General features: G+C 40.2%; 1 protein-coding gene across 1 annotated transcript in view; it reads right to left on the bottom strand.

Moving 5' to 3' along the window:
- Positions 1–971: 971 nt before the first annotated feature.
- Foxo1 (forkhead box O1) overlaps positions 972–19347 on the bottom strand; it is a 113231-nt gene continuing 94855 nt past the window's right edge. Inside the window, exons 2-3 of the mRNA XM_004844114.3 lie at positions 4781–6129; positions 972–4336 (exon numbers count right to left, since the gene is read on the bottom strand). Of these exons, the coding sequence (XP_004844171.2) occupies positions 4795–6129 (1335 nt within the window). The 3' untranslated portion in view covers positions 972–4336; positions 4781–4794. The remainder of the gene's footprint in view (positions 4337–4780; positions 6130–19347) is intronic.

Below are 19347 nucleotides of genomic sequence, written 5' to 3' on the forward strand. Positions count from 1 at the left end.
TCCCCCTAAGAAACTGAACCCTAAGCTCTTCCCATGGGACTTAGCAGACATGTGCTGCCACTTACTGAGTAACGTAAAACTTGGGGACTGGTCTCAAATGTCACTATATACATGATTTTGTATAAATGCAGAGGATCATGAAAAGAGCTAGCAGTCTAATTCAGCTGTACAATCAAGGTACTTTTCTGCAAGTGAACTAGATGAGCAATTTTCAAAGTGATCTGAGCATAAGGCTCAGATCAGTCCAGGAGTAAATGTTTGTCTGTTCTACACACTGAGATTCTGATTATTGCATTTTTAAAGAGGTCCCACTGCAGGAAGAGGGGGAAAAACAACCCCGCAAGCTGACCAACCTGTTGTCTAAACAGATACTCACTATAGCCTTTTTTCTTGTTACTATAATTCATTCACTTGCTTGCCTGGTACAGTCAGACGGAAGCAGGACTGGGCTTTGGCTTTGTTTTAAACTACATTTTAGCCACACAAATGGAATCCTAGCTCATTCTCCAGGTGTTTTCTGAAAAGAACAGACAGGGAAACTTGTGAAATGCAGTCACTGAAAGGACTGATTCTCCTTCAGTAAAGTGTGCAGTCATGACAGGGGCATGTCTGGCCTTGGGAAGGTATCATACCATCCACATCCAGGACCCTTCTAAACTTGCTTTCAGCTGGTTGTCACCTCTCGCTGTCTGTTCTATATAATGCAGAATTACTGGACCAGATGAGGTTTCAGACATTCTAAAGATAAAGTACTCCAAGACGGTTTGTTATACAGATTGTACTTGCTCTTCATCTCTGAGGGCCATGGTTTGATCCTAGAAGAACTGTTAACCCCTCTTTTCTTCCAAAGGAAAGTTTTGAATAAACCATGATACTGTGGTTGACAAGATTTAACAAGTACTTGATATTTAAACAAACAAAAATTCCTAGTAAAGAGCTTACTCTGAACAATTAGGAAAGAAAGACACCAAACCATTTAAAGATAATTTATATACATTTATGGCTTTATACAATTATAGCAAAGATTGTTCTTGTATCTGTAAGTACATCAGCATCATCAGGCACTTCTCAGAGAGTATCGGAACAGGAACATGGAATCTGCACTGTTACTAAACTCGAGTGGTGAAATGCGGGAGAGCATGACTATCCTGACGGGACTTACATGGCCATCCCTGGCCACAGTGCCAGGCTGGCCCCCACCTCAAGGAGGGACTATTATAATGCCAAGCTGCTTTGTCTGCATAAAACACACTGCACATTTTACTGAATGATTATTCCCAAACTGAAACCACAAATTTCTCTTTTAAAATCAGTTATAAGTTACACATTCTTAAGAGCTCAAAGAAAGAATTTTTAATTTTGGGGAGGTAAGGGGAGTACTGGTAATATATTATTTTGCTTTGTTTTTGGTAATGGGGATCAAACTCAGGACCTTGTGCTTGCAAGGCAGGCGGCGGCACCACTGAGCTAATTCTAGGCCCAGGACTGGAACTACAAACCCACCAGTTGAGCAAGCCCAAATTGTACACCTTTGGATAACTGTTTCCATTTTAAGTGTCTTTATCCTCTTCTTGGGATGTTCCATTTGCTAATTAACCTAGAATCTGTCAGTTTGTCAAAGCAGAACTTTGCATGTAATGTGTCTATTACCTAAATATGTTCCATACATCTATATTACGGAAACAATACATCTTTATATTTAAAATATCTGAATAGCTCTATAATACAATATGCTTTTAATAACGGTACAAACTGGAGGAAATAAATCAAACAAGGCTGCATAGGTGATATTATTTGCACATTTCACAAAGCAATCATGTACAATAATATACTAATTACTCCAGAAAGTCAGTATTCTTACAGAAAAAGAACTCCCAGAGGCCACATTATGTTCGTTTTCAAAATAGATGCCTTCCCCTAGACTTCACTGTACCCTCCCAGAGAGCCACTCAGGGTTCATGTTAGGATTTTAACACAAAGTAAAACGGGGGTGGGGAAAAAATTCACACAGGCTGAAAAGGAAGGAAGATCTTTCAAAGTCACTTTAGAAGGAGTTAAGATTTTAATGGTGATTTCAGCTGTTGTTGCCTCTGTGATTAATGATGAAGCAATGGTAAATATGGGAGAAAAGTGAAAAAACAGACATGGGGGCAGAAATGAGCATATGAGTTCTTTGATACCAATAATTTCTATTATGCAGGAGATACTTCTTACAGAAAAACAGGTTTCTAAACTAAGCCATGTTTTAGAATGCCCAAAGAAGATGGTCAGAGGGGGTGACTGCTCCACAAGTGTTTGAAATACTGAAAGTCATGGTAGAAAGTTTACCATGCAGTTGGGCCTTGCGGGAACACTTGTGTTATTTTTACACATGCAGAAAAAAAACCACCCCAAGAGAGATGCAATTAACATACAAGAAGCAAGTGTGATGTGAACTGTGTACAGAGAAACCAGAGCCTTCTCAAGAAGACAAGAGAATCCTGCTGTGTACTTGTTCCTCCTTTTCAGATGACCCTGGGCATTCCACATGACTTTGAAATACTAATGGAGTGGATGGGAGGCAAAGCCAGTTAACCTGATCTGTCAGTTACAAGTAACTGTAAAGTATTAAAATATAATAATTGCAGTATAATGTAGGTTGCTAAAGGCTGGGAAGAAATACTCAAATTCTTAACCTAAGCTAAGGCTTTTAAAGTCACTTCAAATCTTTAACTTAAAAGCTGGTTGGTTGGTTTTCAAATTAATTGCCCCTGGCCGAGGATTTAGCTCAGTGGTTCTGGCGCTGGCCTCAAAAACGCAAGGTCCCAGGTTCGATCCCTGGTACCAACAAATTAACTGCCCCTATTTTTAAACAAGTTCTAGTCCACCTGATGGCAATCTACACTGAGGAACACAAACCATTCTAAAAATCACTTTAGTTCCATTTCTAAAATTCCTCCTTTAAACTTTGAAAGAAGAAAAAGTGATAAGAGAGTGAGGAGTGACATGATTCCTCAAGGCAGAGCTGCAAAAGCAACCCCAACCTGAACTGAAACAAAGTTTTAGAGATTTTTAGGGAAACTTTTGCAAATAGTTAAACTGACCAAGACTGCCAGTTTGACAGATGAGAATTGTTTAAGATGTAGGTCTCCCTTTCTGATCTACAAACATTATGAGGCCTCCCAGGAATAACTGTAACAATGCAACATACAGTGATCTACCAGAGGAGACGCTATGCAGTGCATACAGTTCACAAGGTAATAGAAGGTGAGATTTCTTTAAAATAGATACATAAAAACATATTTAGTTCTTCTAAATACAAAACGCAATGTGTCCATAACTATACATCACTTCCCTGCCCAAACAGGGCCAGAAACGTTGAGTATGCAAGTACTAGTTACAATGATTGAAGATTAGTCAGAAACACCACCAAGTAACAAACAACCCAAAGTGTACAAACCAGGTAAGCACATATAAAATTAGTACTAATCCAGTTAGAAATACAAAATGAAAATTATGAATGCTGTCCCCCAAATACCTGTGATTCGACAAATTTACAAGCAGACAATATAACAAAGTACTCAGTTTTAAGAAAACATTACAGTCCAATATCTATTCCAAAAATGATCTCAAGTCTGAACAATAACATCAAAAATCATTTATCTGGAAATTAGATCCATTTTAAGTGTTTTTACAAATCTGCAAATAACAAAATAAAAAAAAATAGAAAAGACATATACAAGGCTGGCGCTTAATCTATTTTTTTCCCCAAAAGTTTGACAAGTCCCTCAACTCAGCAGATTGATAACAGGCTACTTGGTTTTCATGTGAATCCTGTGGCATGTGAACAGGTCCAAAGTCACTCTGTGGAGGTGTAGATCTCAGTTTTTGTGATTCATCACTTTAGCAGAACACAGTTAGTACAAACAAAAGTTTTAACTTAGCAAGACATGATCACAGTATTACAAAAAGAGTATAAACTTTCCTTGAAACAAATGGATATTTCAAAAAACAAAAACACACAAATACAATTCTGTATCTACTGCTTATATACAAAACTTGAAAGCACACCAGGATCCAAAGTCTTTTCTGCAGTATATGGTGTAGTGAGTTTGGCACTTCGTTGTAAAGAAATTTCCAATGGCACAGTCCTTATCTACAGCAGCACATAACCTGCAAACATTGGGCAAACATCCTGTACAGGAAAAGTATCTCTGCTGCCAAGTCTGACGAAAGGAAAAAGAAAAAGGAAGGATTTTTTTTTTAAAAATCAAGAAAACCAAAAGGATGGGTGAAGGACATCTTTGGACTGCTTCTCTCGGTTCCTGCTGTCAGACAATCTGAAGTACTCTGTAGCCTAGGAAAAAACATACATACACAATGAAAACATAGTCAAATTAAAATCAATTCAGTTTAACAAATGAGGGTGACAGACATACTTAGGGGGAAAGCTCGGCCTTTCTCAAAATTATTCCATAGCAAAAATTCTATTAAAAAAAACCCTTCAGTATTTGATTTGTATCAAGTACATTCATTATTGAAGGGCTACTAAAAAGATGCACCCACTAACTGTCAAAAGAAAATATTTAAAGCAGTTAGAGAAAGCTTCTGTATAGTTAAATTCAAAGGGAAAATTTCAAGCTGCAAAAAAGGGCAAAGAATGAATAATAAAAGACATCTCTCTGTAAGGGGCAGCCAGTTGACATCAATAAAATGCTAACCATGGAACACACAAGGCAAGTTACTCCTCTCTTTTAAATTCTATTTTTCAAAAGGCCTCTTGATATTGGGGTGAACTTACCTGCTCACTAACTCTTAGCCTGACACCCAGCTGTGTGTCGTTGTCTTGACACTGTGTGAGAAGCTTTGGTTGGGCAACACATTGTCAAAGTTAAAATCCAAGGTATCTCCATCCATGAGGTCGTTACGAATGATGGACTCCATGTCACAGTCCAAACGCTCAATAAACATGCCATCCAAGTCACTTGGGAGCTTCTCCTGGTGAAGAATGCCCATCCTACCATAGCCATTGCAGCTGCTCACGGAAGAATAGCCCAGGGAACTCATCTGCATAGGATGGGAAAGAGGCACTTGTAACGGCGTCTTCACTGGGGTCAGGCGGCTCATACCTGAGGTATGAGGCATGGTGTTCACTGGATGGGGCAGGGCGCGCCCATTAACTGCAGATGTTTGCTGGGCATGTCCAGGATGAGTATGAGAGGTGGGATTCATCATTTTGTTATGAGATGCCTGGTTGCCATACGTTGGCATGACTGAGTTAGGGCCCATTATCACATTCTGGCCCAGGACCCGACTATTGGGTTGAGCCACCCCAGGATCAACTGGTGACATAATGTCATTATGGGGAGGAGAGTCGGAAGTAAGTAACTCCTTTAAGAGTCCTGGGGCACAATTATACTGATTCAATCCTCCATAACTAGATTTGTTGTCCTGAAGTGTTTGCATAGGCATCTGGGGCAATGGGCTCATGCTGGATTGGCCATATGTGTATTTTTGGTAGTTTGGGCTGGGGGAATTCAGACTCGTATTTGGTGGTGCAAAGGAGTAACATGTTGTCTGCTGCATCATGCTGCCAGGTGAAGACTGAGTTGAAACAGTTAATGGTGTTGGGGATGAGAGAAGATTGAGATTATCCAAAAGGTTTTCCATGTTTTCAGGATTGCTTATTTCAGACAGACTGGGCAGAGTAGAAGCCATCTTTGCAGCAGACGGTGGGTATACTAGAGAATGCACGTCCCCATCTCCCAGATCATCTTGTTCTGTCATAATGGGGGAAAGTCTTCCACTGATAGTACTAGCATTTGAGCTAGTTCGAGGGCGAAATGTACTCCAGTTATCAAAGTCATCATTGCTGTGAGAGCCAGGACTTGCAGGCCATTTAGAAAACTGTGATCCAGGGCTGTCCCCAGCACCTTCCTGGCCAGACTGGAGGGATGCTTTTTTCTTAGCAGCTCGGCCTCGACTTTTAGCAAATTTACTGTTGTTGTCCATAGACGCAGCTCTTCTCCTGGGGGATTTTCCACTCTTGCCTCCTTCTGGGTTGAGCATCCACCAAGAACTTTTTCCAGTTCCTTCATTCTGCACACGAATGAATTTGCTGTGTAGGGACAGATTATGGCGAATTGAATTCTGTAAGGCAAAAAACATCATGTTAGAAGTACAATACTTTCCCACTTAGAAAGCTTACTGTTCAACATATATCACATGGAAGACAAGTAAAATTTTTAAGAGTTTCTGGCACAGATTTCAATCGAAACACTCATAAGAGCTCCAGGCCCACTAGGAAAAAGGTCTCAAATTGATGAATGAAAAACAGTACCATAATTTAAAAATATTACCTGTCTTTAAGTTTTATAGGCAGATTACAGAATCTGGTTTATAAACCAACTAAGTTTTGCTCAGCCACAATGCTACTATACAAATAGGAATCTATATCCAAGTGCCATCAAAAACTTTTTCCACTCCACTACTCCTAAAACTCCCAATTCTCTTCAGAGGAAACATATGCCGTTTACACAAAGTGAGAGGTTTTATATCACTGGACCCACATGATTATGGAAAAAAAGATCAAGCCAGATATATTCCTAACAGAGAATTAAAAACCTGAAAACTAGTAAGATCCAGATTCATTTATACTTTCAAAGGTATAATGGATTAATTGCTAATGGATAGGCAAATATTGGAATATGAAGTCATTTTTTATCTGAAAAAGTTAATCAGTTAAAAAAAACCCAATTTAAATTCAAGTAGAGTACCCTTTTACCCAAATAACCAGAAGTATACCAACTCTATGACATTGCATCAAGGGTTACACTCCGTCCAAAAGGACTACTACAGAGGGGAAGTAGGGGTAGAGAACATAATTCTAAGATATGCTTCTATACTCCTATTCAGTGGGGCGTGCATAGCAGCATAGTAATATACACAAAAATCTACAACTGCAAATATATGGGAGAGGAGGCCACAGACTCTTAGGGTTCAGCTGCAGAGAAGCGGCTCACATGTGATTCTCCTATTCAATACACCACAGCCAGGCATCTGACATTTGGTTGAGTCTGTGGAATACCTCTGGGAAAGAAGTGGGAAACAATCTGAGCTCCTAAAAAGGAGGATTCTGTCTTACTAGCTTTTGCCCCAGCACAGCATGGGGCAAAGTCACTACCTAGTCATTCAGCAGCCTCATCATGTCTGGAAGCAAGATTCTGGGGACCGTGGACCCCTGGGAAAGGAGCTGTGTGCACAGCTCCCAGGCTTTCTTGGCCTCCTCTGACAATTCAGTGTAAGGTTCAGCTGATCAAGCACTCTGCTTCTCTGCAGCCCCTTTCCTGGACCACAAAATAATTCTGGTTGAATTTGTGGTCACTTAAGGAGGCAGCCACATTGCCCACATCCTCATGCTGTTCTCATGGGACAAAGATGCTCAGGTGCCAACCTCTGTGCCAGGGCACAATCTGCACAGCAGGTCAGGGGCAGATCTCTCCACAACACTGAGTTCACATCTTTTCTTACTGAAAGGAGGTAGAAAATAGAAAAGGGGCATGGAGCTCTCACTTTCTAAAATAAAAGGAGATGGAAAAGTCAGAAGGAAGCCCAACAGAGCTGAGAAATGAACATTTCAAAATGCCTTCTGATCCTTTGTACTACATTCTGCCCAAGGATTACAACACAACAACTGTAACAAGCCCTTCTGCCAGGGCAGACAGCGAGTGCAGGTCAGACAGGGCCAAACAGGAATTTCCAGCAGGACGCTGAGCAGGTATGCAGGCACATGGCAGCAAAGGTCTCCTGTTTCTAGGACTTCCCTCTTATGATCTATACCCAACTCAAGACAGGCTGGGAGAAGGATATGGTCCATACATGATCCTCCAAAGAGGCTACGGAATGAATTTCTCTCATATCCTATTTCATTCCAAAGATTCCCAAAATCCCATAGGAAGGCACTAACACGTGCATGCACACATACTTGCTTATATGCATGCTTACAGAGCCATGGCCTCATGTTCTGTGTGCACCAACACAAGCAACCCAAATTCTCCATTTCCCCTAAAACCAGAAGCCTGTGTGGGGTACCGCTGGAGTGCAGCCAAGTACTGCACCCTGGGACTTGTCTACATGCTGGAAGTCTGGGCGTTTGCACACTATCCGATCATGACAGCTTTGTTCTTTGGACACAATAGACACACAGATAAGCTCCAGTGAAACCTCTGGAGGAGAGGAAGCTTGACTCCTGCTCCTGTCACATTTAATTAATAAGGGGGGAGAATGATCTTCTCAGAAAGCAGCTTCCTGGTTGTCTGCACTGATTGGGTGGAGGGGTGCTGCTCTGTAACACCAAGATAGTTCTGTCAGACATACAGGCAAGTGAAACTGGGGGCATTTTTAACAAGACTGCAGAAGACATAATGATGAAATCTTTAGGAAAACTGAAGATTCACTAACTCAAGTGGGACATACACTAATACTTAGACATTTTTCTTTCTGACTACAACAATCCCTTACTTATCAAAACATACTACATATTTTTCTAAGAGGACATTTCAGGTCAATGAGTAACAGAGCTGTCTACTGTCTTTGCCAACAATTAAAAAAAAAATTTCCAAACAGGAAAAGGTTTGCTGTGCAGGGCTTGTTACATAAATTCCTGTTTTTCACACAGCCAGCAGAACATTAGAGAAGCTATGATTTCTGAAGGGGTGTGATTAAGAGGTGACTCTTGTGAAAATATGCACCACTAGTACTGACATTTGTGTCTTGTCTGTTGGATGCAGCAGAAATTGAACAAGTGCTACCAACACAGGACACTGCATCAGAGCTGCCCATGACTGCTGGGGCTCTGAGATATTCTGCTCTGGAACTCCCAACAACTACTGCATGAGCAAAGAGGTAGGGGATAAGGACTGTGCACACACACATTCAATCACTCACCCAAATCCTATTTCTGCATGATGCATTAGAAGGTAAGTCACATCAGCCAATCTCCTCTCCACTAGCTATATTTCTCTGCAGCCAGAGCTGGTGCTCCACTGGCATTCAGATGCCTTTCAAGGCCCACTCACAAGCCTCTGCCATCTATCTGCAGACTGGCCACCTGAAGGAGTGCAGCACATTCTTAAGAAGCCAGACCCAATCTCCCACAGGGATAAGGAGTGGGGTGGATGGGTACCCCACACATGGTATACTTGCTTGTTCAACCTGCTCTACCACTTATAACTCTGGGGTTTTTTTGGTACCGGGGATCAAACTCGGGTCCCTGCGCTTGTGCAGCAGGCGGTGAAACCACTGAGCTAAATCGCCGGCCCTACCACTTATAACTCTTGAGTGTTCTATTCTATGCCCTCTATAGATCCGATTCCAAGCTTCTTTTGTTCTTAATATCTAATGCTTCTTTTGTTCTTAATTTCTAATGTCATAGCTCCTACTATGTTCTGCATATAAGATATTTTCCACAAATATTTTTTGATTGACTTCTTGGAAACAATCTAGGGGAGGTGTTATGTCTTAACTACACACCTCTAATCCACTCATTCATGTATTAATACTTGTCAGCTTACTTACTGGAACTTACTTTGCACTAGGAACAGATAAGAACACACAAAGAAATTAAGAAACAAACCTTGCCCTCCAGAACTTTTATGATCTATCTGGGAAGAGAACGAGTCCACATCAATAGCCAAACATTGGACTGTCCAATGCTCCCTCCAAAGCTGTCCACAGCATCTGTCTCAGCCCAACAGTTCCTTCCTCTGGAAGCATTTCTCAATAGCCCCATCGCATCCCTGCAGTACAGTAACATGGGACACTTTGCTTACCCACCACACTTTGTCATGAGTGCTATGTGTGGTTCCTGGGCATGTCTGGCTCCCCCTATACTGTGAAGTGTTCTAATGAGTACAGAGACTATGGCTGTATTCTGGTACTCTGCATCCTCACAACACCATCATCTAGTAAGCACTCAAGCATCTGCTGAAATGGATTCACAGCTCCAACACTGACAGGGCTTTGAGAAAATGAAATGGGGTAGTACATGTGAAATGCTTAGCTCAATCAATAGTAACATTACTGTTTTCGTGCAAAGAGGTTAACAGCATCCATAGAATATCATCTCTGGTTTACAAACTTACTCTAATCTCTTTATAATCTCACTGTTCCCACCAACAGGAGGCTTTTAAATGTTATTTTCTAGAAAAAAAAAGTGACTGCTTTGGAGGACAAGTTATATTTTCTCCACACACCAAGCACTGTTTCAGAACTGAATTCAAACACTATAGTCAGTTAGTCAGCGCACTTGCTGGCCAGTGGCTCTAAAATCCTCAAGTCATTCTAATGGGGCTGTTACTGAGCCTAGAGGGTGGGCACTGCACACTTGGGGGCTCTCAGACTCTTGATCCAGACAGGATGTATGAAGAATCAACAGCAGGTATCAGAGCAGGGCTGCTGATAAAGGCCAGAGAGTCTCCACAGGGGTCATTCTGATTGAGCTCCACTGTGCTGTTCCACCACATGGCTAGAAGAAGTGAGTGCTGAGGGGTACCCCCAGGGATTCTCTCAACCATACAAGACAGAGCCATTTTACATGTGCCCTCCCCAGGATGATCCGAGCCCCCAATGGTCTAAGAAAGCAACAATCAGCCACTGAAGTGCAGGACAAAAACATTTAAAATTTTTATTTACTTTAAAACTTCTTTCTCATTCTTTGAAAATTCATAGTCAAGAGTGTGTTATGGGGCTGGGGGTATAGCTCAGCGGCACAGTGCCTGCCTAGAAAGTGCAAGGCCCTGAGTTCGATTCCTGGTACAAAAAAACCCAAAGAAAGTGTTATGTAGCCAGGCATGGTGGCACATGCTTATAATCCCATCACTCAGGAGACTGAGGCAGGAGGATTGCTGTGAGTTAAAGGCCAGCCTGGGCCACATAGTGAGTTCAAGGGCAGCCTAAACTACATAGTTGAGACCCTGTCTCTAAAAACCAAAAGAATGTGTTATAAAATGTACACAACATATTTAAATTGTAAATGAACATATGTTGTATCAAAAAGGGTATGTGACTGCACACCTATAATCCCAGCTGAGAGGCTGAAGCAGGATGACCACAAGTTTGAGACAGCCCAGGCAACCTAGCAACACTCTGTCTCAAAATAAATTTTTTAAAGGGCAAATAAAGATAAAGAAGTGTGTGGTTTTTTTCTTCCCAAAATGTATGCAGGGGCTGCTAGTCTATTCTAGTAGTCTTCTAGGTACTTGAGGCCTCAACAAAGATCATGGGAGCAGAAAAGGCCCTGAGTCAAGTCCAGAAAACTATAATCACTCCCACCCTCATGCTCAAAAGCCCTGAATTCAGTTCCTTCAATTAAATGACAATGACAATACAACATATCGGAATCTATGGGACACAATGAAAGCAGTCTTACGAGGGAAATTCATAGCAGTGAATATACATATTAGGAAAACAGAGCATGCCCAATTAAACACCCTGATGCTGAACCTCAAGCTTCTAGAAAAAGAAAAGCAGGACAACCCCAAAGCTCATACAAGGGAGGAAATTATAAAGATCAGAGGAGAAATCAATGCAATGGAGACTAAGAGAATGATACAAAAAAATCTATGAAGCCAAGAGTTGGTTCCTCGATAGAATCAACAAAATTGACAAACCCTTAGCCAACCTTGTCAGAAAAAGGAAAGAAAAGGTCCAAATCCATGCAATTAGGAATGAAAAGGGTGAAATTACAACAGACCCAGCAGAAATACAGAGGATCATCAATACCTACTTCCAGAACCTATACGCCAATAAGATGGAAAACACAGAAGAAATGGACAGATTCCTAGATACATATGAATTACCAAAGTTGAATGAAGAAGACCTAAAAATTCTGAACAACCCAATATCAACCAATGAAATTGAAAATGTAATTAAAAACTTATCAACTAAGAAAAGCCCAGGCCCTGATGGCTTCATGGCTAAATTCTACAAGACATTTGGAGAGGAATTACTGCCACTACTGTTTAAACTCTTCAATGAAATTGAAAGAGAAGCAATACTACCAAATTCATTTCTGGAAGCAAGCATCACCTTGATCCCCAAAGCAGACAAAGACCCAACCGAAAAGGAGAACTATAGGCCAATCTCACTAATGGACACAGATGCAAAAATCCTTAATAAGATACTGGCAAACAGAATGCAGAAGATCATCAAAAAGATCATACACCCTGATCAAGTGGGATTCATCCCAGGGATGCAGGGATGGTTCAACATAAGCAAATCAATCAATGTAATACACTATATCAATAGAGCCAAGGACAAAAACCATATGATTGATTATCTCCATAGATGCAGAAAAAACATTTGACAAAATCCAACATGCATTTATGATAAAAACCCTACAAAAAATTGGAATAGATGGTTTCTACCTCAAACTGATGAAAGGCATCTATGAAAAACCAACAGCCAATATCATACTAAATGGTCAAACACTGAAATCCTTCACACTAAAATCAGGAACAAGACAAGGATGTCCACTATCACCACTCTTGTTCAATATAGTTCTGGAAACATTAGCCATGGCAATTAGACAAGAGAAAGAAATAAGAGGAATAAAGACAGGAAATGAAGAAGTCAAATTGTCATTATTTGCAGATGACGTGATACTTCTACATATATAAAAGACCCCAAGAACTCCACCAAAAGTCTTCTAGACTTAATAATCAAATTCAGTAAAGTAGCTGGATACAAGGTCAACACACAAAAATCAATAGCTTTCCTCTACACGAACGACAGACTCAGAGAGAGAAATAGGGCAAATAATTCCTTTCAAAATAGCATCCAAAAAACTGAAATGCCTAGGAATCATCCTAACCAAAGAAATCAAAGACCTCTTCTCTGAAAACTATAACACTCTGAAAAGAGAGATTTGAAGATGATATCAGAAAATGGACAGGCATCCCCTGCTCCTGGATAAGAAGGATTAATATAGTGAAAATGTCCATTCTTCCAAAACTGCAATATAGATTTAATGCAATTCCAATTGAGATCCCAGCAGCATACTTCATGGACCTTGAGAAAACAATTCAAAAATTCATTTGGAACAAGAAGAGAACCAGAATACCAAAAGCAATTCTAGGTAACAGACACATAGCAGGGGGTAGCACAATCCCCAACCTGCACCTATACTACAAAGCTACTGTGATTCAAACAGCATGGTACTGGCAAAGAAACAGACCAGAGGACTAGTGGAACCAATTAGAAGATGCAGAAACAATGCCAGACACACTCAGTCATCTCCTCTTCGATAAAGGAGCCAAACACCCTCACTGAAGGAAAGATAGCCTCTTTAATAAATGGTGCTGGAAAAATTGGGCTTCAACTTGCCAAAGATTAAAACTAGAACTATATCTCTCACCATGCACTAAACTAAAATCAAAATGGATTAAAGATCTAAATATTAAAATAGAAACTCTGAACCAGTTGGAACAGAGGTTAGGTAGAACACTTGAAGACATCGGTGTAGGAAAAGATTTTATGAACAAAACCTCAGTTGCCCATGAACTAGCACTATCAACAAGTGGGGTCTCTTCTCATTAAAAAGCTTCTGCACAGCAAGAGAAACCACCAGCAGTGTGAAGAGACCACCCACAATGTGGGAAAAAATCTTCACCTGCTCTTCCTCAGACAAAGGTCTACTATCTCGAATCTATAAAGAACTTAAAAAGATCAGACCTCCCAAATTTAAAGACCCAATCCGAAAATGGGCATCTGAAATGAACAGACATTTCTCAGACAAAGAAGTAGAAATAGCAAATAAATACATGAAAAAATGTTCAACGTCACTGGTCATTCAAGAGATGTAAATAAAAACAATGCTCAGATTCTACCTCACTGCAGAAAGAACGGCTGCTATCATGAAATCAACCAATAATAAATGCTGGTGGGGCTGTGAGGAAAGAGGAACCCTGCTCCACTGCTGGTGGGAGTGTAGACTGGTGCAAGCACTGTGGAAATCAGTATGGAGATACCTCAAAGAACTAGGACTGGAAGTCCCATTTGACCCCACTATTCCACTGCTGGGGATCTTCCCCAAAGAATTAAAAGAATCATACCACAGTGATATGTGTGATATGTGTGCCCATGTTCATAGCAGCACAGTTTGTGATAGCTAAAACTTGGAAACAGCCCAAATGCCCATCAACTGGAGAATGGATAAAGAAAATGTGGATTTTTTAATAAAGTGGAGTACTACTCAGCCATAAAAAATGAGAAATTAGAGACATTTATAGCTAAGTGGATGCACATTGAGGTGATACACTTAAGTGAAATAAATAGGACACACATGTATAAATACCGAATAGTTTCTCTGGTGTGAGAAATGGAAAGTGTAAATAAGGACTAAAATGTATAATAGGTAATGTGAAATAGGAAGAAAAGGGGCAAAGAGGAAGGAAGTGGGAGGGGTAGGGGAAAGGAAAGAAGGGAATGGGATTAATATGAGAAAATGGAAAAATAGGAACAAAATCTTTGTAAATAGGGAGGACTGGAGGGGTTGAAGGGAGGGCTGGGCAAGGGTGAAAAATAAGAACCAAGAGAGAATATGTAAAGGTGCAAATTTCCAATGATGAATGTCATTATATTGTATACCTAAAATGTACCAATGATTAGAAGGAATAATCAATAAGGCAAAATAGGAAGAAAAGGTCCAAAGGGGTAGGGGTAGTGGGAGGGGCAGGGGAATGGAAAGAAGGGAAAGGAAAAATGATGAGAAATGGAAAAAATGGAAATAAAGTCTTTGTAAATAGGGACAAGTGGAGGGGGTGAAGGGAGGGCTAGGAATGGGGAAAAAATAAGAACCAAGATGCATCATGTAAAGGCACAAGTTCCCAATGAGCAATGTAATTGTGTTGTATACCTAAAATATACCAATAAAAGAATTTAAGGGGGGAAAAAAAGCCCTGAATTAAAGAAATGGGCTGATCCTGGCCTCTGCTTACAGCTCCAACCCTACCACAGAAAGCTGAGCCTGGTCTCCTTCCCGGCTACTGTTCTTCACCTTCACCTTATGTTTCCCTGCCCCTTTGTTCCTCCAAATACTACCTTTTGACCTGAGTGACAGCTCAGGGGCATCTAGTCTATTCCTCAACCTGTGTAGAAACCACCACAGGTCAGTGAGGGTCTTCCTGCTGCTGTGGCATTCGTTCTACTTTTCTATTTGCTTGGCTGTTGTCAGAGTAGTCTGCACATTCTATTTGCTTGGCAGTTGTGAGAGTAGTCTGCACAGTGTGTTTAACCAAAAATGAAACACAATCAGCAACTTCAGTTGAATGCACCTGCTCATGAACCTCTGATCTTTGTATCTTATACATATACAGTATGTTTTATGTTATAGTTTACTACAGTCAATACATCTCACTTTGTCCTTGGCACAACTCTAGAAAGCAGGTTTTATTGGCCCCATTTTAGAACAGGGAAATAGAGGAACATAAAATTATTTTTCCAGTTAGGAGCTCGAAGGAAGATTATGTGACTCCATTTGTAACACTGCTGCTGGAAAACTCTTAGGACTGAACTTATTATGTGTGCACCTTGATGGAGCCAAAATAATTCTGTTAATTAGTTTATAAAATTCATTTTTTGCCTTAATTACACAAGATAATCTGCTTTTATTTCAGTGGGTTCCTCTTTATGGAGAGAAACCATAGTAGCTGAAGTGTGGGTTTCAGATATGCACATTATCCCAAGGAAGTCCTGGATAGAGGCCTGGATGAGGACTCACGAGGAAAATGAAAGGTCTTCAGACACCTAAACTGCTACCCATCCTGCATGAGGGTGTGGGCAACAGCCATCAGATCCAACAAAAAGAACTTCACACTAAGAGTGACATATGACTAAACAGACTCATTCTAGAAATTCTTTCAAAATGCTAGACAAACTACATTTTTTCCAAAGCATTTTATTTAATTTCTGTCAACTTTCTCAGTGTGTGTGACTGTTATACACAGATTCCCAGCATGGCCTTTATTCCCTCCTCTTGCTTCCTACCTTCACACCATCTCTTCCTATACTTCTACAAGTGAAAACAAACTAATAAGAAAGGAGGAAAATTTCTATTCTACATAGAGTCCCCATTGGAGTTGCTAGTAAAACAACTTTTAAAAATAATTCAGTGTGCTTGCAAACAGAAAGAAAGCATGTGACCTTTAGTCAATGATTGTTTTTTATAAGTGATGTCAACAGATATGTGTTATCAACACACAACATAATCTGACTTAAAAGGTGTTGTGACAGAAGATCTGGTACAGATAGTTATCTACACTTACACTTGAGTCTGTCCATAGAGCTGAGCCCATTCTCCTTCTCACCTAAGCATCCTAAGACCACCTTGTTTGCACTGAGGTCTTATTTCTTCTCCAGTGATCCCAGAAATATGGACAGAGACTCACACCCTCATGTCACTGGAAGGCACTTTGACGGTCATCTAGTCTAACACTCTTATTTTATGTTGCGGAAAATAAAGAGTTCAGAGACATTAAAATGCAGATGGAAAGCTTAAGGACAATCATTTACTAAAAGTACTGTAGCAGAAATATGCAGTGTCCCTCCCCCAACCTATCCAACTTTTCCTGTAGATTCTCAAACCACTGTACAGGCACATTCATGTCTAAACCCCTTATCTGATTCATATCATTCCAAAGGAAGGAAAATACGACATTAAAACAGCCTCCATTGAGCAAATGATGTGGGAGATTATGCTCTTATCTAAAACAGTTATAAAAAAAGGTAAGAACTCATGGGTGTCATAAGAAGCCTCATGCATCCTGGAGTCAGACAGTGGGGCAGTAGCTTAGTCAATAACTAGCTCTGAGTCAGCCTTCACTAGGCCAGCTCTAAGAAAGTCATTCATCTCATTGTGCGCTTCAGCTCTGACACTTAGCAGAGTTCTGAGTATCACACAGGACTACAAGGGATCAAATGGTGTAGCATAAATGGAAGTGCTCAGCACATCACCTGACACAATGTTAAGGCAATAACCACTGGCTATTCTGTTATAGAAAGTAAATGAATATATAAACAGGAATTTTAAACCATCATGAATGGTTCCAACTTGATTAAGTCATTCACCACAAACTTCCTGTTTAATAGGGTTATTCAAACTTTTTTCCACGTCCTCAAAACTGAACTGTAATCTTTCACTCTGAGAAAAATTGTGATTTCTCTACCTTGAGAAGATTGTAGGTTTTAAGAATTGAGGGTTTATTTAGCATCTTCTGCTGGCTTTTCGGTGACTATGTTTCATATGACCTCTCATTAATGAACTGGTATATTTCCCTCTGCTTGAACAACGTCTTGGACATACTTTTTTCCAACATAGTCTGGAAAACACTCTCAGAAATGAAGTACTCTAAAAGACAAACCCCAAAACCATCCAGGTGAGACTGAAACAAGCAGTCCCCTCAGATGGGAACCTCTTCCCCCTCTGTTCCAGATCACCAGGCATTAAGTGACCTTACTGTTCTGCTGTAACCTCCATTTAAATTGTTAATGTGAACCTCTGCTTAAGCAGAGCCTGAAAAACAAAACACTTGCTGTTTCACAGGCTTGGGCCTAACACTGCCACACAAGCCAATAGGGGCAACCTTCCAAGGAGTGCCATCAACTTTGGCTTTAAAAAGTCCCAATGGTGGATAGCTAGAGACTAAATTTCATTTTGCTAAAAATTCTTAAAGAGTGTGAGTGAATGTGTGTGTTTTAAAATCTGTTGGCTACCAAAGATTCCAAAGTGGAGCTTACTTCTGGGATTAATTCAGTTTCAGTGCAGCATGCAGGCATTTTTAACCCATTCACTCACTACTTCCTCCCCAGGGAGGCATCATGAACAAGTACTACCAAGTCCACAGCACACAGCCACAACTTCCCAACCTGTCCTAAAGGTGACCTAAAGGGGCCCATCCTTTCCAAAATATCAATTAATTGCTCACACTAGAAACACTTTTTGCTGTTCTTGCCAAATGGCTGTCTCAGACACACAAGGCCCCACCACAGAATAATATTAAGAGCAAACTAATTTATTCCTAAAGTTAGTCTGCTGTTTGCTAATGAAAATCTTTGTCTATTTTATAGTCCATATGTCTTTTTAATCTGCAACGGTTCTATAAACACACAGCACTTCAACGCAATTAACTATCTTACCTATTTGGCTGCACAAGAAGGCAAAACAAAATAAAAACCCCAAGCAAAAAAAACCCAGCACATTAAATCCATTCTCTTCTGATGAAGAATTTAAATTAGACATAAAAAAGAAGGCATAGCACATCAGTGCCTGGATCAATTTTTAAATTTTCTAAAATTACTGAAAAAACTAAAGTGAATTTTAAAGTATTCTGTCAGTTATTGTGATGAACGCATTAATCCTGCTCATGTTAAATGTATATTCAAAGTGTATGCCCTAAATAGTTTATAAAGCCAGTGAAAAACATACGGGATATAAATCCAGAGGTAAGAACACAAACTTGAGCAGATTAAAATCTCTAGAACAATATTATACTCATACAATGTATTGTCGAAAATTATTCATTATGCAGGCTAGGGATTTAGCTCAGTGGTTCTGCTGCCTGCCTCGAAAGTGCAAGGTCCCGAGTTCAATCCCTGGTACCAAAAAACAAAACTAAAAACAATAAAATTGTTCTTTATCCTAAGTATGTCTATTATCTGGAAAATCTAGGGCAGAATTAATCCACTGGATAGCAGTTATAAGAGCTGCTAACTCTTAGTAAATAGAGTGAGATAAAGTAATCTAGAGTTCTCTATTTTTCGTTTTGGAACCCAGACAGGATAATATTCATTACAAAAAGAGCAGCAAGTTGCACTAAAGTATAACACTTTGAATTATACATTACTTGCAATACAGGGTTTTCTTGTATGGTTTATACAGACTCTTGACATCAACTTGCCCATTTTTCTGGCTTGGGAGCCTAATGCAACAATGACTCATGACCAAAAAATTCTTAAAAGATTATCCCTAAAAGAAACTCTTAAAAGACTGTCCCTAAATACCTATATCTTGGCTGTCCCAACACTAGCAAAACTATTTGGGCCCAGGATTATGCTAAAGTAAAATTCCCCTCACCATGTGAGACTGAAGCCACAACAGGGCTGTTCCCATAGCCACTGGGGACCTATATCAGTAAGTAGATGGCAATTCTACTCTGAGACTTGGAAGGCTGCTGCATAATATCCCTACTCTCCACACCACCCTATAAAACAATGCTGAAAACAGAAGTTAAGGCAGGGCCACTTCACCCTCAGCACCAGCAGACTCCAAGGCCTATTTAGGGTCTCCAAAAGATCTGAAAATAATTGTTTCAG

Source organism: Heterocephalus glaber, unplaced genomic scaffold, assembly GCF_053883595.1.
Source record: "Heterocephalus glaber isolate CG9 unplaced genomic scaffold, H.glaber_assembly_v1.0 deba00001720, whole genome shotgun sequence".
NCBI classification, from domain to species: Eukaryota; Metazoa; Chordata; class Mammalia; order Rodentia; family Bathyergidae; genus Heterocephalus; species Heterocephalus glaber.